General features: G+C 43.8%; 1 protein-coding gene across 1 annotated transcript in view; it reads right to left on the bottom strand.

The window, feature by feature from the left end:
- Window positions 1-8,528: 8,528 nt before the first annotated feature.
- CRYBG1 (crystallin beta-gamma domain containing 1) overlaps window positions 8,529-26,792 on the bottom strand; it is a 333,831-nt gene continuing 315,567 nt past the window's right edge. Inside the window, exons 18-22 of the mRNA XM_075862225.1 lie at window positions 21,971-22,110; window positions 17,498-17,621; window positions 16,448-16,606; window positions 12,415-12,577; window positions 8,529-9,939 (exon numbers count right to left, since the gene is read on the bottom strand). Coding sequence (XP_075718340.1) covers window positions 9,851-9,939; window positions 12,415-12,577; window positions 16,448-16,606; window positions 17,498-17,621; window positions 21,971-22,110 — 675 coding nt within the window. The 3' untranslated portion in view covers window positions 8,529-9,850. The remainder of the gene's footprint in view (window positions 9,940-12,414; window positions 12,578-16,447; window positions 16,607-17,497; window positions 17,622-21,970; window positions 22,111-26,792) is intronic.

The following is a 26,792-nucleotide window of genomic DNA, read 5'->3' as shown; positions in this document are numbered from 1 at the left end:
ATAGCATCTCTGAACACTAATATTATGTTGCATAGAATATAATCTTCAATTCGTATAAAATACTTCAAAGGGTCCTAATTGGAACACGGACAGAATTAGAGATTTTACCCCAAAGACAAAGGGAAAAAGTGTCAATATTCATAGGACATGTAACACACTAAATAAACCATTAACCCCTTCAGGACCCAGCCAATTTTTTCAAATCTGACATGTGTTACTTTATGTGGTAATAACGTTGGAATGCTTTTACCTATCCAAGCGATTCTGAGATTGTTTTCTCGTGACATATTGTACTTTGTTAGTGAAAAAATTTTGTCGATAATTTTGGTATTTATTTCTGAAAAACACCACAATTTAGAAAAAATGTGCAAAAATTAGCATTTTTCTAAATTTAAACGTATCTGCTTGTAAAACAGATAGTAATACCACACAAAATAGTTACTAGTTAACATTTCCCATATGTCTACTTTATGTTTGCATCGTTTTTTGAACGTCCTTTTATTTTTCTAGGACGTTACAAGGCTTAGAACTTTAGCAGCAATTTCTCATATTTTAAAGAAAATTTCAAAAGGCTATTTTTTCAGGGACTGAGTTCTGAGGTGGCTTTGAGGGCCTTATATATTAGAAAATCCCCAGAAGTCACCCCATTTTGAAAACTGCACCCCTCAAGGTATTCAAATCAGCATTCACAAAGTGTTTTAAACCTTTAGGCGTTTCACAGGAATTAAAGCAAAGTAGAGGTGAAATTTACAAATTTTATTTTTTTTGTCGAAATTCATTTCTAATACATTTTTTTTTGTAACACAGAAGGTTTTACCAGAGAAATGCAACTCAATATTTATTGCCCAGATTCTGCAGTTTTTAGAAATATCCCACATGTGGCCCTAGTGTGATAATGGACTGAAGCACCGGCCTCAGAAGCAAAGAAGCACCTAGTGGATTTTGGGCCTCCTTTTTTTTAGAATATATTTTAGGCACCTTGTCAGGTTTGAAGAGGTCTTGTGGTGCCAAAACAGTGGAAACACCCCAAAAGTTACCCCATTTTGGAAGCTACACCCCTCAAGGAATTTATCTAGGGGTATAGTTAGCATTTTGACCGTACAGGTTTTTCGCTAAATTTATCAGAATGTCTGTAAAAATGAAAATCGACTTTTTACTGAAAAAAGACATTTTTAATATTTACAAGAAATAATAAAGAAAATGCACCCCAACATATGTAAAGCAATGTCTCCCGATTACGGCAATATCCCATATGTGGTAATAAACTGCTGATTGGGCCCACAGCAAGGCTCAGAAGGGAAGGAGCGCCATTTGAATTTTGGAGCACGGATTTTGCTGGATTGGTTTTCGGTTCCATGTCGCATTTGCAAAACCCTGGAGGGACCAAAACAGGGGAAACCCTCCAAAAGTGACCCCATTTTGGAAACTACACCTATCAAGGAATTTATCTAGGGGTATAGTTAGCATTTTGACCACACAGGTTTTTCGCTAAATATATTGGAATTAGTCTGTAAAAATGAAAATCTACTTTTTTTCTGAAAAAACATAGAAATTTGTAATATTTACAAGGAATAATGAAGAAAATCACCCCAACATTTGTAAACCAATGTCTCCTGATTCCCACAATGTCCCATATGTGGTAATAAACTGTTGATTGGACCCACAGCAAGGCTCAGAAGGGAAGGAGCGCCATTTGGATTTTGGAGCACGGATTTTGCTGGATTGGTTTTCGGTGCCATGTCGCGTTTGCAACGCCCTGGAGAGACCAAAGCAGGGGAAACCCCCCAAAAGTGACCCCATTTTGGAAACTACACCTCTCAAGGAATTTATCTAGGGGTATAGTTAGCATTTTGACCACACAGGTTTTTTGCAGAATTTAGTGGAATTAGGCAGTGAAGATGAAAATCAACTTTTTTTCTGAAAAAGCATGGAAATTTTAAATTTTTACAAGGAATAAAGGAAAAAAGAACCACAACATTTGTAAAGCATTTTCTCCTGATTATGGAAATACCCCATATGTGGTAATAAACTGCTGATTGGACCCATGGCAGAGCTCAGAAGGGAAGTAGCGCCATTTGGATTTTGGAGCACGGATTTTGATGGATTGTTTTTCGGTGCCATGCCGCGTTTGCAACGCCCTGGAGGGACCAAAACAGTGGAAGCCCCCCAAGTTAGCCCATTTTGGAAACACCCCTCAAGGAATTTTTCTAGGGATATAGTGAGCATTTAGACTCCACGGGTCTTTTACAGAATTTATTAGAATTAGGCGGAGAAAATGAATATCACTATTTTTTTCCACTAAAATGTTGAATTTTCTCATTTTCACAAGGGATAAAGGAGAAATAAACAACCAATTTTTGTAAAGCTATTTCTCCCGAGTACGGAAATACCCCACATGTGGTCAAACATTTTTTTCATTAGAAATGAATTAACCCTTTCAGGACTGATCCATTTTTTGCTTTCTTATTTTCGTTTTTCACTCCCCGCCTTCCAAGAGCCATAACTGTTTTATTTTTCCGTCAGTAGAGTGATGTGCGAGCTTATTTCTTGCGGGAGGAATTGTAGTTTCTATTGACACCATTTAAAGTGCCATAAAAAGTACTGGGGAACTGAAAAAAAATAGGAAAATATAGGAATATAGGAAAAAAATCTGATTCAATTTTTTGGGGTTTTCGTTTTTACAGCGATTTTGGTGGTTAAAATTATTTACGTTTTTTACGGTGTTCACGTGAGAGTTAAATAATGGTATATTGTAATAGTTCGGCCTTTTACGGACGTAGCTATCAATTCTGTTTATTTTTTTACATTACTTTTGAAAAAAAATGGGAAAAGGTTTTTTTTTTTTAACTTTAAACTTTTTTCTCTCTCACTACTAATAACTTTAATTCTTCTACACATTTTATTAGTCCCCTTAGGGGACTTGTACCAGCGATCATTGTATCCGCGGGTACAATATACGGCAATACTAATGTATTGCAGTATATTGTTATTTTTACAGACTCCGGTAACAGCGCGATCGCTGTTCCTGTCAGTTAGTCCCGGGTGTCAGCTGTAATACACAGCTGACACCCGCAGCGTATGGAGCCCGCTCCATACATCACCCCCGCACCATGATGTGCTATTAAGTCATAGTGCTCAAAGGGGTTAATGCACAGTGGGTGGTGTGAATATTGCAATTTTCCACTGATATGCCATTTTAGTGCATAATATGTCGTGCCCAGTTTGTGCCACTGAAGACAAATACCTCATAAAGCGTTAAGCGGGTTCTCCCGGGTATGGCGATGCCATATATGTGGGCACAAACTGCTGTTTGGGCACGCTGCAGGGCTCAGAAGGGAGGGACGCCATTTTGCTTTTGGAGCGCAGATTTTGCTTGGTAGTTTTTCTGTTTTGGGTTTCGCTGATATTTCAGTTTATAATGTGGGGGCATGTGTAATCTGTGCGGAGAACATCAGGGCATAATAAGAGGGTATAATAATGCTGTAAATAAATAATAATTCATAGATATGGGGCCGGTGTCGCACTGATAAATGGTGTCGGATGTTACCCGCTTTTAGAAAACACTGCACATTTTGCATCGCCATATTCCTGGGAGCCAGAACGTCTTTATTTTTTCATCACCGGAGCTGCGTGAGGGCTTATTTGTTGCGGGACAATCTGTACTTTTCATTGGTACCATTTTGGGGTACATGCGATTTTTTTTGATCACTTTTTATTACATTTTTTTGCAAGCCGGGTGACCAAAAACAAGCAATTCTGACATTAATTTTTAGTTTATTTTTTTGCGGCGTTCATCGTACACTCAGGGATCACACAAGGTGTTCCATGAGTGTAAGGAGTACCGAGGCCCCCGCACGGTCCTGTGTGGTTGGTTTGGACCGGTCGATGTCTGAGTTCAAGGTGAGATTAAAGTCGCCTCCCAAGATCAGAGTGTGTGTTTGTCTCTGTAGTAGCGCTGCTATGAATAGTATTTGGCGCCCATGAAGAGCGGTAAGCCGCCAAATACTATTCATAGCAGCGCTACAACGCATTATAGATTCGCATCGATCCAGTCCCCAGTACGGCTCAGTGCCCGATGAAGGTCTAACGACCGAAACGTCGACGTCGCACATGTAGCCTCTGGCATCCATCCTGAGAATCCAATAAATATAATTTTTGAAACACAAGCAAGGTGTGCCGACTACAACATGTATCGTGAACAGTCAGGCCCAGAGATTTATGAGTTGCCACCCCCCTAGATTTAGAAGTGTAGGAGGCCGTGTAACCGTCACCCAACCATGGGGCCTTCAGTGAACCCCCATCGTCCTCGCGCCAGTGTGTCTCCTGTAAGAAAATGACATGGGGTCTCAGTCGCTTTAAGTGAGTTACGACCTTTTTACGCTTGACCACAGTATTTAGGCTGGCAACGTTCCAGCTGACCATTCATAGTGTGGAAGGCGTGACGACAGGTGTGTCTATAGTGCTAAAAGGGGTACTCATCCTATCCCAGTACGGCCGATCTTAGAGTAGAAGTGCGAAGAGTTACAAAATCCGGGTCCACTGTCCCAGCAAGCAGTAGATCCCACGATGTAGCGACGGAGGATAACACGTGTCCAGGGAAGAATGGGGTAGGAAAAAACCTGAGTTAAGTTTCAAGGAGACTGCTGAGGAGAAGTCCTGGAAAACAAGGAGTTTAGATCCCGACCTGCAAGTTCCTGGCCTGTCTATAAGCCCTTAAGACACGTTCCTTGATTGCCCAGTTAAGATATTTCACTATAACTGGGCGAGGTATACTCTCTCTCCGCGTGGGGGGCCAATTCTGTGAGCGCACTCAATGCTGAATGGGTCCGGTGTAAGATCCAGTTGGAGGGCGGATGGGAGGTCTGCTGTGAGAAGCTGCATGAGATCATCGCCCACAACGCTTTCAAGAATTCCTACAAAGCGCAGATTGTTCCGCCTGTCCCGGTTTTCCAGCTTATCTCTCAGAATGATTTCTGCATTTTGGTGTTGAGCCACCGAGTTCTCCAGATCAGACACTGTAGTTTCGCATGCCAGCACACGGTTTTCCAGGTCTGGATCAGATCCAGTCTCTTGTCAAATAAAGGTATAATTAAGCGAGACACCTCTTCTGCCACTGCAGTGGCATGATGATGGCCCATAAGCGGAGAGGACATAGGCCTGTCAACCGGAGATAGGTTTGGTAGAGTGATGTCTCCAATTTGGAGAAGTTACAGTGAATGAGGACAAGACAGTGATGCAGACGGAGTCTGAGGAGGTCTAGGCCCGTTTGTCTTTACCGGCTTTTCCCTTTGTCATTGCTTCTGTTTTAGGGTTGGTCCCTTGAGATTGCCTAGTAAGACACGGAGGCGGAGTGTGTCTATGAAGAAATTTGTCCATTATCAAGACAGGGAGAGAGATGGAAGGGCTCGATTAGGTCAGACGGGTCCTCTCCTGCATTTCAGGGTTACGGCATCAGCATTTTATCAGAATTTGCAATTTGTAGAAAAGATGGTGCAACAAATAAGACTAGAATGACCACTAGATGGCAGCAACGTCACAAGCATTCAGCTATTACTGAAGCCAGATGATAGTGAAGTATGAGCAGTCAGGCAAGTACAACAGGCAATGTAGTTATCCAGATGACATATATGCCAGATTTCAAGCGTGCAGCCCAGGGTTGAAGCAAGCAGAGTTCAAAATGTACACGTAACAGGTCTCTATGTGGTCCCTGTACTTAGCAGAAGATTATACTCAGTCCTTGAAAGGGGAGACACTGTACTCACTCAGTACCAGGCAATATCTCCGGTCCGGTTGCTTTACTTTGAAAGATGAAGACGAACAGCGCTCAAATTGGCCACCAACTTCCTGATGATGAGGAAGGAGCCAGGGCGCTCAGTTCTTCCCCCTCAGAGAGCCAGGCAAAGGTGTTTCAGCTCTCTCCAGCGTCCCGTGAGTGGGGATGATGTCCGCCTCACAGTCCCCCTCCGTGAGGCGACTGGGGATCCCAGATGCAGTGGGGACTCTCCAGCAGCCTCAAGGCCAGCAGCAGTGACCAGCCTACTCCGGATGAGGCAGGATGGCAGGCCCCAAGATGGCCGACGACTCCTCAGTGATGGACAGGTGTGCGACGCCAGCGGTTCTCACTGGCAAGGAAACGTCCCTGGGAGGCAGTATAGGGGCGCCGAGACCTTCCCTGAGAAGATGGAAGGCATCAGCTCCGGCGCTACTACCCGGCCGACCCCACCAGTGGCAGAGCAGTAGGCCCCAAGATGGCCGACGATCGCTAGGGCGGCGTGCCTCAATGGAGACACTGACGACTCCCGGAGCAAATGAGCGGTTCCGATGGTGCAGGGGAGGGTGTCCTGTGCGCCCACCACAAGGACGACAGCGAGCTTCCGATGGCAGTGATGACCGCTGGATTCCCTGCACGGTGCCGAGGTAAGATGTGGCCACTCAGGATGCTCCGCCTCCGGAAGTAGAGAACAGGTTTTAATAGGGGTTTGTTTTATTATTTTGCAGGAGACTATTACTGTGTGGGGGGTACAAAAGTGGATAAGTGGTGCACAAAGGCGGGCATTATTACTACCATGCGAGGGCTACAGAGGAAACTACTACACAAAAGGGCACTATTACCATGTAAAGCACCACTTCTATTTAGGCACAATGTGAGGCACTATTTGTGTGGCACTATTATTTTTGGGTCACTATCTGCTACCATTATTTTCAGGGGGTGCAATCTGTCGGACTATTATTTTGGAGTCACTACGTGTGTCACTTTTATTTTTCGTGTACTCTAGGTCACCAATATTTCAGTTGCTGTAGTCTGCAGAGATTAATTGTGGCTGGAAGAAGCCTGCATGGCGGTCTGGTTAGGGAAGAAAAGGCGGAGTAAATTACTACGAACAGAGAAGACATTATCGGGATGGCTGCCTAGGCGCAGGTGCATCTCCGAGTTCCTGCTTAATCTGACCCATCTAGAACCATCCTACTATTTTAAGACCTCAAACTGTACTGCAGGCTCTGCTATAGCACTGCAGACTACCTGGACTGATGTCTTAGTTGGCAGATGACCGGAGTGCCTATGATTGCTTGCAGAAAACACGCCCACCGACTCTGTGACAAGCCCACGATCCTCCATCCGAGTTGTCTGGGCATCGGGGAACATATATGGACAGTTTTTTCAGGGTCTTCCCCAGAGCGGAGTCCCGGGCAGAGCGCTAGTATAGGCTCTGCTCCGGGACTCTGGGGAAGACTCAGACATCTCTTTCCATATATGGACAGTGATGTCAGGGGTTTCTCGAGAGCAGGAGTCCCAGTGATGTCAAGAGCACAGCTGGAGTCCCAGGAAGAGGCCACTAGCGCTCTGCCCGGGACTCCAGCTCTGGGGTTGCCCCTGACATCCATGTCCATATATGGACAGTGATGTCAGGAGCAGAGCTGGAATCCCAGGCAGAGTGCTAGAAGTGGCTCTGCTCCGGGACCCCAGCTCTGGGAAAGCCCCTGACATCACTGACCATATATTGACACTGATGTCAGAGGCTTCCCCAGAGTTCCGGCGCAGAGCCTATACTAGTGCTCTGCTCTGGGACACCGGCTCTGGGGTTGCCCCCGATATAACATTTTGGTCCAGGAGGATCCCCTGACGTCACTGTTTGGACATTTACGTCAGGGGCTCTAATAGCAGAGGAATCACCAGCCAAAGCATCGGTAAAGCGCTGGCTGGGGATTTCACTCCCAGAGGGAGCCCCAATGGAGCTATCTACTTGGGGTGTCTGCGGCACCATCGACAGAGGACTCTGCGGCACCATCGACAGAGGACTCTGCGGCACCATCGACAGAGGACTCTGCGGCACCATCGACAGAGGACTCTGCGGCACCATCGACAGAGGACTCTGCGGCACCATCGACAGAGGACTCTGCGGCACCATCGACAGAGGACTCTGTGTAGATAGTGCCACAGAGTCCTCTGGCACTATCTAAAAAGGGGCTGCCCAATCTGGACATGTGTGTCTGCCAAACGCTGCCAACTGAGCCGCCAGAATGCATTTAGCGACACAAACTGGATTATTGAAAGAAGCACGTGGAGAATTCTCTCAAATTTTAAACCTAGCGGTATTATTATAGTAATGTAGTATTATTATTATAGTAATATAGTGTTATAGTAGTTCAAATAACTAATTGATTAACAATAATTTTGTATTGTATCAAATTTGAAAGTAATGCAGCCTGTGAACTTCCCATTTTTTCTATATGTGGCCCACTTACCCGGCCGAGTTTTAGACACCTGCTCTAATGCAATATATCTCCGTACCAAACAAGCTAAACTTCTCTAGACTATAAACACACACAAAGCATAACAAAAATCCCCTAGTAGCTCACAAAAATCATAGATATTTGCCTTTCAACCTTTGTTGGATTCAACTATAGCAGCTGCAGTAAAAAAAATGTTTCTGTAAATATGGTACGTAATTAAACTAGATATTTAATAGGTTTTACAAACACAGACTGGTGTATACTATTTTTTATCTTATGAAATAATACAATAAGACTTTAAAATTATGTTTATATTATTTATTTTCCAAAAATGTTGCATATATAGAAATAAAAAAAATCCACCAAACGTTAGAAAACATACAGAAACAATAGATTAAGAGCTACTTGGGACCACTTCCATTCTTTCCTATTAATACACATTTTGGTACATACAATGTAAAATTGATAAAGGCACATGCGGCTTCAATAGAATTGGTTAGATTTACTTAAATATTCTAAAATAAGGCTTTACAATTCCAGTGTAAATATCTTTATGTCTCCCTAAGGTGCCAAGTTCATGTTAGTGTCGGTAGAGAAATGATCAGTGCTGGCATAAAATACAATCACTTAATCACATGAGCTGGTGAGGTACCAACTTACTTTTATGCTGCGAGGAAAAACCTCATATAACAATGGAAAGTGCGCCTATAATGTGTGTATATCAGGATAGACTGTCATTTACAACAATAGATCTGTTCGTCGGGTACCATGTTTCAAAGCAACATATTCATCTTGTAAAAAGTCAACTGAAAACGAAAACTATTAAAAAAGCAATTTTACAGAAATCTGGATTGTTGATATCCATAAACAGCAAGCTTTTCACTCTATTACTATAAAGACATACTGCTAAACTCATCTAATAAGAAGAGCAGTTACAGGTACATTCTATATGGATTCTAATAGATCTTCGACAAGATGCTCTAAATGACAGAATAACGCAGAATCCAAAGTATAATGCATTCAAAATAAAAGATTCCATATAAGAACACACATAATAGATGTATAGAAAGAAAAAAGCCAAGCCGAGTAGTGGTCGATGCATATGGGAAGAAAGCATCTGATCAATTGTTGTGTCCTGAATGATACAATCTGCAGGGCTGGCGAATACTCTTAGGTTTAGAGAACACCCTCGACATTCGAGTCTGCAAATACTGTCACTTTCAATTTAGTGTCTACCAATAAACAGTGCAGATACTTGGGAGATCATAAAATTTCCATGTTGAATTATCGGTTGTGGTATACGGTCACCACAAATATTAATAGTCCTCTGTAGGTTTGATTCCACATGTTGACCCCAATAATTGGCTCACATGAAAATTATCTGTTCATTGCACAAGCTTCAAGTTTTAAACATCAAATCCAGTAGATCAGAAAACATCCTGAATGTATTTTCCACTTTAAAACCAGGCGACACCCACATATCCTTAGTTGTATAGAAAACCTCATTTTATGGATTATGTTATGCAGGATAAGGGGCTCAATAACAGTGCAGAGTGCATAGCACCAAAATGCATTGAGTGCCGTGATATACCGGTCTTTAGTCTGTGGTGGTGCCTGGTTATAGCACACATATTTCCCAAAACTGGCTAAGCTTGTCCTCTGTGACAGGATTCAGGACAACATGTTGCTGATCATATTGGCTTCCCCCTGCAAGGATAAAACATGTAAATATTAGACTTTGATGCCACATTCAAAAGAAAATGGTCTATAAAATTTTTTAATAATGCTGTGACATCCATGGTGTTATTGGTGCACATGCAGGAAGCTTGGGAGCTTCGGCCTCATGCACACGAACGTAGTTTTTTCCTTACGTAAATACGGGTCCTTGGTCACACGTATTCGACCCGTATTGCACCACTATTTACGGGCACGTTTTCGCTGCAAAATTGCACTGCACTAATCGGCAGCCCTTCTCTCTATCAGTGCAGGATAGAGAGAAGGGACAGCCCTTTCCGCAGTAAAAGTAAAAGAAATTCATACTTACCCGGCCGTTATCTTGGTGACGCATCCCTCTTTCGACATCCAGCCCGACCTCCCTGGATGATGCGGCAGTCCATGTGACCGCTGCAGCCTATGATTGGCTGTAGTGGTCACATGGGCTGAAACGTCATCCCAGGAGGCCGGACTGGAGGAAGAAGCAGGGAGTTCTGGGTAAGTATGAACGTCTTTTTTTTACAGGTTGATCTATATTGTGATCGGTAGCCACTGTCCAGGGTGCTGAAAGAGTTACTGCCGATCGTTTAACTCTTTCAGCACCCTGGACAGTGACTATCCCCTGACGTCGCCTAGCAATGCTCCCGTAATTACGGGTGCACACACGTCGTCACCCTTAATTATGGGAGCCCCATAGACTTCTATGGGCCTGCCCGTGCCGTAATTACGGCCTAAAATAGGATATGGTCTATATTTTTTAACGGCCCGGGCACCTTCCCGTAAGCATACAGGGAGGTACCCGTGGCCAATAGAAGTCTATGGTCCCGTAATTACGGCCCGTGATTACGGGCATTTTTACGTTCGTGTGCATGAGGCCTTATAGTCTCCAATCTGTTACATTTAGGCCAGAAGCTACAGTATGTAAACAAACAAATAATAATGCACCACTAGAATATAATTGGATGTTTTGTCTGTAGTACAAAACTGCATAAAAGCACAACAATGGTAAGGAACTAGTATGAATTTTGAGCACAAACAGCGAATTTTGTTCCTGCACTTTAATTTTATTCTCTAGATATTTGGGGGACAAGTTGTCATAGCACCAATCGTGAATTCAGCAACAGATACACAGACTACTGTGTAAAATAGACCTATCATTCATACCAATACATGCATATTACATCTATACAGCTCCTGCTCTCCAACCCACCAAATCCACAATATTGAGATAGCAATTAAAAATAACTATAATAAAGTCCCCCAGCTCCATTAATGTAAAAACAGGGAAATGTCTCACTAGCCATAAATGTTGAGGTGACATTCCACAATGTATTGTCAGCTCAGTATATTTTGTGCCAGGAACAGTCTGAATCCCATCAGAATAAAGCAGGGGAGGGGTTTTTTGGGAAACGTTCCACTGCTTTTTATTGACCAGCTCCAACCCAAGTCCTCACACTAAATGTGCCATCTAAATGTAGCCTAAAGGCCCTATTACACAGGCCAATGATCGGGTAAACAAGTGTTCATATGAATTCTCGTTCCTGATCATTTTCCTCTGTAAACAGGGCAACAATCATCCGATAAACGAGCGGCGATCAACGAGCGGTCTCATTGATCAGCTTACGCATTCACGTCCATATCGGTCCTTGTAATAGGACCTTTAGTCTCATGAACAACATATTTCCAGAATAGTATATTTCATGTTTTCAAAAACATTCTCCATATTACATATAGGTCATCACCAGATTTGTGTAAAAAATTTCCAATAGATATTTAAACTTTCAAATACATAGGCCTCATGCACACGACCGTAGCCATGTGCACGGCCGTGATTTCCGGGTCGGTCGGCCACAAAGTGACAGCCGCGAGCTGCCCGCAAATTGCGGGTCGTGCACATGGCCGCCGCCATTATTTTCAATGAGCCCGGTGAAAACCACGGTCGTGTGCATGGCCCCATAGGAATGAATGGGGCCGCAATTCTCCCGTGGATTTTCGGAGGAATTGCGGCCGAAAAAGCACGTTCGTGTGCATGGGGCCTTACAGTTTGGAAATTATCTCCCACAGACATGCAAAAGCGGCTGCTTAGGAGGCTCTGCATATAAGGTCTTACACAGCCCAACGTGGGCCATATCAACAAGCGCCGATCAAAGAGACAGCTCGTTGATTGGCGCTAGTTTCCTCCTTTCACAAGGAGCTATGTATGGGGACGAGTGCTCGTTACTATGACTGCTCTTTCCGATAAATTTCTATCATGTCTGTAGCACATCTCACTGCAAACAATGATAATATTTTCGGCTGCATAAACGATAAAATCAGCCAATGAGCATTTGCTGGTTCATCGGCTGACTGATACCCTGTTTGCACAGGACAATGATCGGGAACGAGTGTACGGTGTACGCTAGTTTGCCCGATAATTCTCCCGTCTAAAAGGGCCTTACGACACAACATTCCCCAACCAATCAAGCTTACCCTTTATGTCCAAAACAAAGTTGGGCTTGGAGCGACAATAGATCCTGCCATCTGGGCTGACATTCCATAGCATGCTTGTTCCAGTCTGTTCAAGGCTAAGGCCAAGCTTGCTACCAGTAGTAATAACTGTCCCAGCACTATCAAGGCTACAGTCTTCAGCAATCTGTGGGTTAAAAGAAATGTGTTATCAGCCAAACTCACTTTTGGTCAGAGGACGTATATCTCTGCTTATAGTCAGTAAATGGAAATGTTCATTGCTTACATTCAGAGGTTGAAAACCCATCTTTGGCTGTGTCCTGCTCATACAGTTGCTACGAAGTACTAAAGTTTTGTCAAATCTCTATTCTATCCTATCCTGCACTTCAAGCTCAGAGCTGTGATACAATGTAACAACCCTAGCAGCTGTGTGAGCAGGTCATGATTAGAAGAGGTTTTTAAGCCACCAAATGTAAACAATGAACAATTACATATAGTGACAGCAAGAGATATAAACAATGAGAAATTGAAAAGTTGCTTAGCATTTTAAAATACCATTATTTTTATTTATGCAAGACTATATTACTTCTTTTAAGAGTTCGCACAACCCAAAATACATAGTTATCCTGTGCAGCTAACTTGATAAAATATTCAATACTGCAATAACAGTTGATAATGGTAACAGCTGCTAGTTGAACACTGATGTGTATCTGTATACGTGTAATTAAAAGGTTAACTTCACTGAGCTGGGGTGATCAGAGGGTGATAAATATTGGATACAATGACCCCTGTTCTCGATATAGGGGTGGGACCTCCATCTATCAGACATTTATGGCATATCCACAGGAGTAAATATTTTACTACTATGACAAAATAAAATCAATTTGCTTAAAGAAAAAAAAAAAGTGTTCAGGGATGGCATAACTTTATTTTATTATTTTCCGCTGATGGAGCGGTATACAGGCTTGTTTTTTTAGGGCAAGCTGTAGTTTTAATGGCACCAGTTAATGTACCATATAGCGGCCCTCCTACCCCTTTTTTTAATGGCTTAGTTGCCGCGGTTGCGAATAACCATTATTATGTAAGTGCCTAAACGACTGGGATTGGGAGTTATCTCCGATCCAGGCTGTTAGTGCGAGGTATCATCTGTAATACACTTCTGCACCTCTGGCCGAGACGTAGTTACATCATTGGTCGTTAAAGGGTTACTGTAAGGCTCCATGCACATGACCGTAATTACGGGCATGACCGGCCCCTGACAGTCACCCACATTTGCAGCCCGTGCTCCCATATAAAGTATGGTCATATTTTACGTCCTATCTTTTGCGGAGCCTTTCTACGGCACGGACAGAGACAAGAATAGGTCCGTAATTACAGTCTGAAATGACAGACAAAATCTACGGTCGTGTGCATGGGGCCTCACACAGCAAATGGGGATAATGGAGTCAACAATTTGTGCATAAAAATTTCAAAGCAGCACTACAAACATTTTTTTATCTTGGCCCCCATTTGGAAAGTAAACTGGTAGGGCAGATAATCCTCTTACCGGGCGCTTTGTTGCCTATCTTTTCCCATACTGGTCGCCATTCTGTCACGTGACCGCACTGTGACTGCCCGATTTCTACATCATCTGCTATGTGGACTGGAAGTCCCTTTCACTATGCACGCCTATGAGACGCTAAAGAAAAAGCAAATATGTGCACTCTCCCCAATTTCTTCTATTTTTGCATATTTCTCACACGTTAATATTTTGGATCATCAAACTACTTTTAATATTAGACAAAGATAACCCAATGCGGTTTTTAAATGAGGATTTCATTTATACAACGAAAAATGCTATTCAGCCCTACGTAAAAAAAAACGTAATTACTCCCTTAGCTACTAAATCAACCAGATAACCAAGAATTGGGTTAAATTTCACTAGCCACACCCAGGCATGATTACTGCCAGACATCTTGTATCTAAACATCACTTAAATAGAAACTGTCTCGCAACGTGAAGCAGGTTAGAAGGTCTCCACAATCAGAACATGATGCCATGTTCTAAAGAGATTCAAATAGAGATGCGAAACAAAGTCATCGAAATCTACCAGTTTGGAAAGGGTTACAAAGCCATTGCTAAGACTCCGGCACTCCAGCTAACCATGGTGAGAGCCATTATCCACAAATAGAGAAAACTTGGAACAGTGGTGAACCCTTCCAGGAATGGCCTGCCTGCCAAAACTTTACGAAGAGCATCGATGACTCTTCCAGGTGGTCACAAAAAAAAAACAAAAAAACGAACATCTAAAAGAACTACAGGCCTCAGTTAAAGGTCAATCTGCACGATACCACAACAAGAAAGACACTGGGCAAACATGGCATCCATGGGAGAGTTGCGAGACGCAAACCACTGCTGACCAAAAAACACAAAGGGTTCTTCTTGCATTTGCCAAAAACACATCTAGATGGCCCCCCAAACTTTTGGGATAATAATCCGTGGACTGATGAGTCAAAGTTGATTTTTTTTTGGAAGACACGGGTCTCATTTGATCTGGCGTAAGCTTAAGCGCCGTTGGGTTATGCAGCAGAACAATGATCCAAAAAACACAAGCAAGTCCACCTCTGAATGGCTCAAAAGAAACAAATTAAGGTTTTGGAGTGGTCTAGTAACTTCTGACTTTAAGGTCTTGCCACAGTATATTAATGGGATTAAACAGCAGTTCATGCTCAAAAACCCTCCAATGTAGCCAAATTAAACAAATTCTGCAAAGAAGATTGGGCCAAAATTCCTCCACAGCGAAGTAAAAGACCCATCACAAGTTATCACAAACATTTGATTGTAGTTGCTACCAGGGCCGGCCTTCGGGCACAGGGCGCTGCACCCTCCCAGCATGTGGGGATCGCCACTGGGCTCTGCCTTTGCTCTGTCCTCTGCTCCTCCTTACACACACGTTGGAAACAAGAGCCGAAGAAAGAGCAGAAGAGGAAGCTCCGCCCACAGCCCGTCCTTCAAGAACCCTGTGATCCTGTCAGCATGGAGAGATGGTAAGTGTATGTATATGTTACAGTATGTGTTAGTGTTCATATGTATGCCTCTGTGTGTGTTTAAATATGTGTGGGTATAGTCAGAGTGCTATATCTGTGTTGTTACATAGGACTGCAGATAACTCTTATTACAGATAATGTTGTAGATGTTATTACGGTGTGATCTGTGGTGTTTCATAGGACTGCAGATAACTCTCTGATTATAGATAATGTAGTAGATATTATCACTGTGCCATCTGTGGTATTACACAGGACTGAAGGTAACATCGACTACATTATCTGCACTGTGTATATATGAGTATGTATGTGAATGTGTCTTTCTATATATGTGCCTTTTATATATTTGTATATGTTCCGGTAAGTGTATTTATATATGTGTGTGTGTGTGTGTGTGTGTGTGTGTGTGTGTGTGTGTGTGTCTATACAGCATGTGTATGTATGTCTATATATTTACCTTTATGTATGTGTGTGTGTGTATATATATATATATATATATATATATATATATATATATTCCAGATTGTGTGTGTGTGTGTATATATACATATTTGCCTGTTTGTCTAAATATGTCTCTCTATGTATGCACAGTATTTATGTTCCAGTATGTGCGTGTCTATATATGGGGTTAATTTTTGGTTTGTGGAAGGCAGCAATAGAGAATCCTGCACAGGGCGCCATCCAACCGAAGGTCGGTCGTGGTTGCTACCCCCTAGGGTGGCACAACCTATTAATAGATTTCGGGGGCTATTACTTTTTCACATGTGTGATATAGGTTTTGAATAAATCTTTCTGTTCAATAAATGGAATGATCATTGAAAAGCTGCATTTTGTGTTACTTGTAAGGTTTTTATCTTATTTTAATATTAGTTTGAATATCTGAAACATTTAAATGTGACAAATTAGCAAAAATAGAGGAAATCAGGTGAAAGGCAAATACCTTTTCTCAGCACGGTCTATATGAAAGGCATCTGACCACTTATAAAAATTATAAAAATAAAGAGGGAAAAAAAATGCAAAAAACAAAACCTTACACGACATCTAAAGACTCCCTTGTGATAGACCCAAATCTGATCTTCAGCTCCAGTGTCTTCCATAACTTGTATCCTCAAAAGTTTGATATCATCCAGGCTTCCATTGGTTGACATGAGCATTCCATTGGCCTTATTTCGAAGCTTAAAGAACAGTCGTTTCTAAAAATAAATAAAATTAAGTTCTCTTTACTGTATAAAAGCTCAAATATTGAGGTTATCTAAGTAGCTGTGTCATATTGTACATTGAGAGACACCATTGAATGCCCCAGTAACTAGCCTGAGGTTTTTATTCAAAAGTAAAAATGGCAAAAGTAAACGCCTCTATGTAACACATGAAACTTAAAAGGGTCACTTCAGTCAAACTAAAAATTCAGCTTGATATCCGCTCCATGGATCTCAACAATTCCCAAAGTTTAATTGACTGTACCTGAATGGTGCCATTACAGTGATCCCGTGGTGTCCCCTACTAGGAGGCAGCTGACGTCTGAGCAGGTCATAACAATAGAGCAGTGCTGTACTGAGCCAGTATAGGAAATATACTCAGTAAGCATCATCATATGATTTTACAATAATAACACTTGGATAATCCTAAAATGTATAAATCCCTAATATTTCTGTCATTCAGGCAGTTTAATTTTCCCAGTCTGGGAGGAGCTTAGTTGTGTGGCACCCGCCCACTAATATCTATGTAAGGAGAGCTCATTAACATGCAGATAACATTACTGGCCTGTTTGGGTCATGCAGATAGCAGCCACTTGTAGAAAATATGTAGTAACAGTAAATCACAGAAAGCACGAAGACTTCACACTCTAAAAGTAAGGAAGAACTATAAAACACCATATGATGGCAACATTTTCGTTTTTTGACTGTAGCGTTGCTTTGACATAAATTAATTAATTGTAGAATGGATATTTACGCCAGCCTCTTTTTTTCTTTTGGAGTGTAGCAGGTATGATACATTTGTGAGGATGTGGTAATAACGGACATTGTCCAACATCAGCAGAAAAATATTGCGATCAATTAAAGTATTAGGAAATGGTGTAAGAATACCTGTCGAAGTGGATGCATAGATCCAATTTTATTCCATCCACTGAATTGGGGCCACTGTGCAATCTTGCTTGGTGTGATTAGTAATTGTCTACCTCTGTAATTTTCATATTCATAAAAAACCCATCTGAAAGCAGGATTAGATCCATTTAGATTATGTACATATTTACCATGAATCAAAAAATATTAGTAAAACATTGTTTCCATATTTACAGCAGTACTTGACTCATTTTTATCCACTGCTAACATAAGGCTATGTTCACACAAAGTTTTTAGCAGGCAGAAAATTCTGCCTCAAAAGTCCGTATGGAATTTGGAGGCAGATTTTGATCTGCCTGCACGCCATGTGCCGCATTTTCGCCTGCGGCCATTGAGCGCCGTGGGCAAAAAACCCAGCGAAATACGCTTTCTCTGCCTCCCATTGAGGTCAATGGGAGGTCAGAGACGTAAACGCCCGAAGATAGGGCATGTCGCTTCTTTTTCCCGCGGGATGGTTTTTACGCTCACGGGAAAAAAACACCTCCCATTGAAATCAATGGGAGGCACTTTTGGCTATTTCTTGGCGCGTTTTCCGCCGCGGTGTCCGCGTCAAAAAACTCAGTGTGAACTGGCCCTAACTCAGGTTATCCTGATGTAACATGATGTCACAGACACGCTGCATTTGTGTTCTGTGCCTTTCCAGGTAAAGATAGAAGCTTTGCAGTTCAGCCCATACTAATCCCATGTGGAACCTTCTGCAGCTAAAAACAAAATCCATCTTCTGCTTCTGACATATTTAAATCCAGGATGTATTTTGATTGTAGCGAATACCAATTAAAATACCACATTTTTCAGACTATAAGACGCACCCAGGTTTTAGACAACAAAAAATGGGGAAAAAATTTCATATTTTACTACTTTTACAAAAAAATAACTATTTGTAAAACAAAATTATTTGTTTTGTTTCACCACATTAAGCGGTGTGAGGGCTTTTTTTGAGGAACAAGCTGTAGTTTTTAGTACATACAATTTTTTGATCACTTTTTATTTATTTTTTTAGCGCTAAGGTGACCAAAAAACAATGATGCTGGTGTTTTACTTTTTTTTATTACGCCGTTCACCGTGTGAGTTAAATAATGGTATATTGTAATAGTTCTGACTTTTACGGAGCCAGCATTACCATTTTTATTTTATTTATTTTTTAACATTGTGCTTGGGGGGGAAAAAAAATAGAAACGTTTTTGTTTTTTTTGAACTTTTAATATTTTTTGAAAAATGCATCAAATTTTTTTTTTTTATACCATTTTATTAGTTCCGCTAGGAGACTTGAACCAGCGATCGTTCGATCACTGGTACAATATACTGCAATACGAAAGTATTGCAGTACATTGTCATTTTTACAGGCTTCTGCTAAGCCCTGTCGGAGGCATGGCTTAACAGAGGCAGACCTGGGGTGGTATTTAAATGGGTATTTCTATGAGGGACATTTAGGGCATATCCACAGGATATGTCCTAAATGTTAGATCGATGTGGGTCCCACCTCTGGGACCTGTACCTATCTAGAACGGGGCCCCTAAACCTAGTTCTAGCTTTTTGTGCTCACGCTGCCTCCCGGCCACTTCCTGACTTCATGGTCAGGAGTTACGGAAACAGCGTTACTCGCTGAGCGACGCGGTTTCCGTAACTCCCAAAGTAGTGAATGGCAGCTACGGAAGCAGCGTAGCATGCTAGCTATGCTGTTTCCGTAACTACTATTCAGTTCTATGGGAGTTACGGAAACAGCGTTGCTCAGCAAGTTACGCAGATTTCATAACTCCCGATCATGTAATCAGGAAGTTGCCGTTAGGCAGCGTTAGCACAAAATTCCAGAACGGGGTTTAGGGGGCCCCGTTCTAGAGATAGGTGCTGGTCCCAGAGATGGGACCCAAATCTATCTGATATTTTACATATCCTGTGGATATGTCATAAATTTCCCTCATGGGAAAACCATGGCCAGGAACAGCGAGATCGGCCTTTCTGCCCGTTAGAGCAGTGTGTCAGCTGTAAAACACAGCTGAAACCTGCAGTGTATCGAGAAGGCTCAGCGTGCGAGCCTGCTCCTAACATCACCCCCCCTCCGATCCATGACGTGCCAGCAAGTCATGGGTCGGGAAGGGGTTAAGGAAGGTCTGGCAAAGGGGCGTAGGAACTTTTTAGCAAGATTTATTCTTGTTAAAAAGTGCGTCTTATAGTCTGAAAAATACGGTATGTATAAAAAAAAAAATATGTGTTAGTTTTTATGTGCACCCTCTGAAATCTGAATTGCTCACAAAAGCACACAAAAAAAAACCAAAAAATACCACATACATTAGAACAACCCTCACCATGCTCTCTCACTCTTTTGCTCACCCAGCATCATGCATAGCTTATGCATGATTGTGGGGACCCTAAGTGAGTGAGGGAGAATGTGGGTGTGTGATAATTCCTGAAGGCAACGTATTCAGAGTCCATGCACTAAGGCCCTGTTCACACAGAGTATTTTGACAAACTTTTTGGCGCGGAAACCGCTCCGCAAAACTCGTCAAAAACCGGCCGAAAATGCCTCCCATTGATTTCAATGGGAGGCGGTTTTCTCCCGCGAGCGGTAAAACCGCTTCGCGGAAGAAGGGACATGCCCTATCTTCGCGCATTTACGCCTCTGACCTCCCATTGACATCAATGGGAGGCAGAGAAAGTGTATTTCGCTGAGTTTTTTTGCCCGTAGCACTCAATGGGCGCGAGCAAAAAACGTGGCAAACGACGTGCAGGAAGGACAAAATCTGCCTCAAAATCCCAAACGGAATTTTGAGGCAGAATTTTCCTCCTGCAAACTCCGTGTGAACACAGCCTAAAAGTAAGGGTATGTTCACACGCTTAACAAAAAACGTCTGAAAATACAGAGCTGTCTTCAGAGAAAACAACCTCTGATTTGCAGGCGTTTTTGAAACTGAAAATGAAGCTTCTTTTAATTTGGAGCTTCTTTTGAGGCGTTTTTAATAGTGTTCAATGGAAAATCAGCTAAAAAAAAACGCCTCAAGAAGTAACATGCTACTTATTTTTACGGAGCGTCTTTTTACGCTCCGTTTTTTAAAACAGAGGCGTAAAAAGACGCCCCATATGAACTAAATGCTGTTTTTCCAATTAATTTCAATTGGCAGACGTTTGTAGGCGTTTAGCTTACGTTTTTCGAGGGTAAACACCCTGAAATACGCCTGAAAACACTGCGTATGCACATACCCTTATTGTAATCATGTGTAATATTTGTATGTATGTATGGACCGGTCATCTGCCCCTTGTATTGTCCTGTTATTCACCTATTTCATGGCCTTGCTACACTATATGGAGTATTGGGACACCTGCAGTAGCTTTTTCTGGCATCCCATTCTAAATCCATAGGCATTAATATGGAGTTGCGCCCTCCCCCCCTTTGCAGCTTCTCGGAAGGCTTCCTACAAGATTTTGGAGTATGTATGTGGACATTTTTGCCCGTTGATCCAGAGAAGCACTTGTGAGATCAGACAATGATGTCGGACGAGAAGGCCTGGCAGGCAACCCCCACGTCATTATCCCTCCTCCACCAAACTTAATAGTTGACACATTGCAGTCAGGCGGGTAACGTACTCCTGGCATTCGCCAAACCCAGACTTGTCCATCAGAGTGCCAGATAGAGAAGCGTGATTAGTCACTCCACAAAACATTTCCACTACTTTAGGTGTTCAGTGGCAGTGTGCTGTACACCATTCCATCTGGCGCTGGGCATTGCGGTTGGTAATGTAAAGCTTGCATGCAGCTGCTCAGCCATTGAAACCCATGCCACGAACTTCCCGGCGCACAGTGTTTGCGCGGATGTTAATGCCAGAGGAGGTTTTGAGTCAGAGTGTTGGTGACTTTTATGCACTATGCGCCTCAGCACTCGGCGACCCCCCTCTGTAACTTTACGTGGTCTGACACTTTGTGGCTCAGTTGCTGTGGTTCCTAAATGCTTCCACTTTGCAATAATATCACTCACAGTTGATCATGGAATATGTCAGAGGAAAGAAATTTCACAAACTGACTTGTTGCAAGGGTGGCATCCTATTACAGTACCATGCTCCAATTTAATAAGCTCTTTAGAACGACCCATTCTTTTAGTAATGTTTGCAAAGGCAGACTGCATGGCTAGGTGCTGGATTTTATACACCTGTGGCAGTGGGATTGAATAAAACACCTGAAATTAATGATTAAAAGGTGTGTCCCAATACTTCTGTCCATATGGTGTATCTGCTGTTTGGAGATTTTTTTTAATTTTTTAAAGATAACATAGCCATGTAGTGACACACTGTGTTAGCATTTTTTGTGGTTTACACCTTTTAGCATTTCTGTTGATAGGGATTCCCTGCAGCATGAAATTGCCAGGGACTCCCTCATAGTGAAAAGGTTGGATATTATTGGCTCAGAGAAAGGTGACCAATAACAGAGACGGAAAGCGACGTTACTTACATGCCACCTAGAACCTCCAGAGACTGTAAATCTGGAGAGTAGCCCATTGCCTGCAAATCCGTTGTCTCCTTGCGAAGTTTCACTCTTCTTCCTTTGTAGTGGTCTTTTCCGTAAAGTACTAGACTGGGGTCTGAAAACTCCTATAAGAAAATAGTAAAGTTCAAATAGCCATCAGTAAATAATTCTTACAAACACAGCAAGGAAATCTTAAAGGGAATGTGTCGCAAATTAAACCTTTTTTTTTTTTAAGTGTCGTTACTTATTTCTATTATATTTTTTACGTTTTTTGCTGTATTTTTTTTTTTTTTCCGTATGGTGGAAAGTATTAAAAATGAAATAATAATTTGACATGTTTTCCAATGTTGGCCACCAGGGGGAGGACTTCCCAGAATTACAGCAAGGTGAATAAGGCAAAGCAACCTGACTCACAGCTGCTGTAAATGTGGGAGGGAACCTCACCCCCCCCCCCTCTCACAAGCCAGGTAAAGGTGTCTTCAAATTGCTAAGCAGTGTCCGGCAGCCATATTGGGTGTGATTCTGCAGCTGGAAGAAGTTATAGGACACACCAAAAGGCTAAGTGTATGTTCACACGCTTACTAAACAAAGGGAAACCAGCTCCTGATTTTCAGCCATTTTTTAATCAAACTCGCGTTTAACGGCCATTTTTGGAGCTGTTTTTTCTATAAAGTCAATGAAAAACGGCTCCAAAAACGTCCCAAGAAGTGATGTGCACTTCATTTTGGTCGGGCGTCTTTTTACGTGCCGTTTTTGGAAAACTACCACGTAAAAAACGCCCTGTCGGAACAAAACGCTGTATTTCCCATTGAAACCAATGGGCAGATGCTTGTAGGCGTTCTGCTTCCGATTTTTCAGCTGAAAACATTGTGTGTGAACATAACCTTAGGGTATGTGCACACGCTAACTGCATTTACGTCTGAAATGACGGAGCTGTTTTCAGGAGAAAACAGCTCTGTCATTTCAGACGTAATTGCTCGTACTCGCGTTTTGCGCGGCGTCATTGACGGCCTTAATTTGGAGCTGTTCTTCATTGAATTCAATGAAAAACGGCTCAAATTATGAGGCTGTTATTTTACGCGCCCTCTTTTGACAGCGACGCGTAAAATTACAGGTCGTCGGCACAGTACGTCGGCAAACCCATTCAAATGAATGGGCAGATGTTTGCCGACGTATTGGAGCCGTCTTTTCAGGCGTAAAACGCCTAGTTTACGCCTGAAAATAGGTCTTGTGAACCCAGCCTTAGAATGATGAAAGTGAAGTGAATGACTTTTCAGTTGACCGGTTCACACGCCGTGTATTTGACATGTTTTTTTTTGCACATTTTACGTGCAAAAAAAAAACACATAAAAAACGCTTGATTACACTTGATTTTGCGTGTTTGGGTGATTTGTGCGTGTGTGTGTGTGTGTGTGTGTGTGTGTGTGTGTGTGTGGGGTGCTCGCCGCGGATTCTTCAAAACAGCTGAAAAGCGGCTATGAAGTATCAGCGGCGCCAGTGCACACTCCCCTCTGCCACACACACACACACACACACACAGGAAAAGTCTTAAAGGGGTCGTCCAGGAAAACATGGCGCCGAACCTGTCCTCAGGTCGTGTGTGGTATTACAGCTCTGTCCTATTCACTTCAATGGAGGTGAACTGCAATACCTGACACAACCTGAGGACAGGTGCGGCGCTGTGTCTCCAATCCGGACACCCCTTCTGTCCTGAGATGACCCGACGGGGGAGGCGGGTGTCAGAGCCACCCACCGCCATCACTGCAGACAGAACTACACAACTACGGCATGAGGGCAGGGCTTGTCCTGAGTGCACGGTCTCTTGTTATGGACAGATTTATAGTCACATGAACCCAGTCTGATGAACCGGTAACCTAGGTCCGATCACATGACAGAGGTGGTCACCAAAAACCCTGTGCACCCTCAGCCCGTCCATCCAGCCCTTTACTGGTTATATCTGCATCTGGGAAAGCTGGGTGACCACCATTACCCCTCCTACTGGAGTGTTTAGGGATGTGACTAATGAACCTCTCACACTCCAGTGGGAGGGGTAATGGTGGTCACCCAGCTTTCCAAGACCCCTGAACAGTAAAGCTCTCTAGTTGTGCGGAGACTGTTTGTGAATGTGACTAATGAACCTCTCAGTCTCAGCACAACTAGAGAGATTTATCGTTCAGGGGTCTGGGAAGGCTGGGTGACCACCATTACTCCTACTGGAGTGTGTTTGGGGATGTGACTAATGAATCTCACACTCCAGTAGGAGGGGTAATGGTGGTCACCCAGCTTTCCCAGACCCCTGAACGATAAATCTCTCTAATTGTGCTGAGACTGAGAGGTTCATTAGTCACATCCCCAAACAGTCTCAGCACAACTAGAGAGATTTACCGTTCAGGGCTTTCCCAGTACAGTTTCATCATGTGTCCTTCATACAAGGGGGGGGGGGGGCCGTCGGGGATCACGGGAGCGGGGGTCTGTGAGATAGAGAGTGGGACATGCAGAGACACAGACCTTACCTGCAGTGCAGCTGGTCTTCAAGATGGCGCCTGCTCTCTCCCTGCAAACAGCTGCTCTGCTGTGTGACTCTGACCTGTGTCTGCGCACTACAGAGCCATAGAGCAAAGTCAATGGAACGGCTCCCGTTCATTGACTCCTATGCACTGTAGCTGCCGTATTCCATCTCTGTATGTGTCGTTAATCGACACATACAGAGATGAAAAACAAAATTGCAGCCCCCATAGTGAAGTAAAAGTTAGAAAAAAGAAAAAAGTAAAAACACAAACACACACATAAATAAAAGATTTTATAATAAAACACTTAGGCCTCATTCACACGACAGGGTCCGAGTGTCGGCCGGGAAAATCGGCCGTTTTTGGCCGATTTTCCCGGCCGGTTTGCATCCGATTTGCATCCGTTCCGATTCCGTTCCGGGCCGAGTTGCCGTTTTTACCGGCCGATTTGGACCCGATTTGCATCCGTTTTTTTCCCTGTCCGTTTTAAAATCGGATGAATTTCATTTAAATTTGTTGCCACACACAGCCCTTTGTAGATAATGCCACAGCCCCCCTGGTAGGTAATGCCACCCAGCCCCCTGTTGGTGATGCCACCCTGCCCCCTGTAGGTAATGCCACCCAGCCCCCTGTAGGTGATGCCACCCAGCCCCCTGTAGGTGATGCCACCCAGCCCCCTGTAGGTGATGCCACCCAGCCCCCTGTTGGTGATGCCACCCTGCCCCCTGTAGGCGATGCCACCCAGCCCCCTGTAGGAATACCACCCTGTCCCCTGTAGGTAATGCCACCCAGCTCCCTGTAGGTAATGCCACCCTGCCCCCTGTAGGTGATGCCACCCACCAGCCCCCTGTAGGTGATGCCACCCACCAGCCCCCTGTAGGTGATGCCACCCACCAGCCCCCTGTAGGTGATGCCACCCACCCTGCCCCCTGTAGTTCATTCCATCCTGCCCCCTGTAGGTGACGCCACCCAGCCCCCTGTAGGTGATGCCACCAAGTCCCCTGTAGGTGATCCCACACAGCCCCCTGTAGGTTGCACCCATCCCCCCCCCCCTTCCAGGAGAAGTCACTGACTTCAATGTCCATATATGGCCAGTGTAGTCACTGACTTCTCCTGAAGAGGAATTCCCTGCAACAGGTCGGGAATTCCGCTTCAGAAGTGAGTGACATCACTGTGTCCATATATGGACAGTGTAGTCACTCACTTCTCCTGTAGCGGAATCCCCGGCCATAGAGTCGGGGATTCTGCTGCAGAAGTACGTGACTTTGCTGTGTCCATATATGGACAGTGTAGTCATGCACTTCTCCTGTAGCGGCATCCCCGGCCATAGAGTCGGGGATTCCGCTGCAGAAGTGCGTGACTTCGCTGTGTCCATATATGGACAGTGTAGTCACTCACTTCTCCTGTAGCGGCATCCCCGGCCATAGAGTCGGGGATTCCGCTGCAGAAGTGCGTGACTTCGCTGTGTCCATATATGGACAGTGTAGTCACTCACTTCTCCTGTAGCGGAATCCCCGGCCATAGAGTCGGGGATTCTGCTGCAGAAGTACGTGACTTTGCTGTGTCCATATATGGACAGTGTAGTCATGCACTTCTCCTGTAGCGGCATCCCCGGCCATAGAGTCGGGGATTCCGCTGCAGAAGTGCGTGACTTCGCTGTGTCCATATATGGACAGTGTAGTCACTCACTTCTCCTGTAGCGGCATCCCCGGCCATAGAGTCGGGGATTCCGCTGCAGAAGTGCGTGACTTCGCTGTGTCCATATATGGACAGTGTAGTCACTCACTTCTCCTGTAGCGGAATCCCCGGCCATAGAGTCGGGGATTCCGCTGCAGAAGTACGTGACTTTGCTGTGTCCATATATGGACAGTGTAGTCATGCACTTCTCCTGTAGCGGCATCCCCGGCCATAGAGTCGGGGATTCCGCTGCAGAAGTGCGTGACTTTGCTGTGTCCATATATGGACAGTGTAGTCATGCACTTCTCCTGTAGCGGCATCCCCGGCCATAGAGTCGGGGATTCCGCTGCAGAAGTGCGTGACTTCGCTGTGTCCATATATGGACAGTGTAGTCACTCACTTCTCCTGTAGCGGCATCCCCGGCCATAGAGTCGGGGATTCCGCTGCAGAAGTACGTGACTTTGCTGTGTCCATATATGGACAGTGTAGTCACTCACTTTTCCTGTAGCGGAATCCCCGGCCATAGAGTCGGGGATTCCGCTGCAGAAGTACGTGACTTTGCTGTGTCCATATATGGACAGTGTAGTCATGCACTTCTCCTGTAGCGGCATCCCCGGCCATAG

Source organism: Rhinoderma darwinii, chromosome 4 (assembly GCF_050947455.1).
Source record: "Rhinoderma darwinii isolate aRhiDar2 chromosome 4, aRhiDar2.hap1, whole genome shotgun sequence".
NCBI lineage: Eukaryota > Metazoa > Chordata > Amphibia > Anura > Rhinodermatidae > Rhinoderma > Rhinoderma darwinii.
The sequence above is the reverse complement of the archived record's forward strand: the minus strand, read 5'-3'. Positions and strand labels throughout refer to the sequence as shown.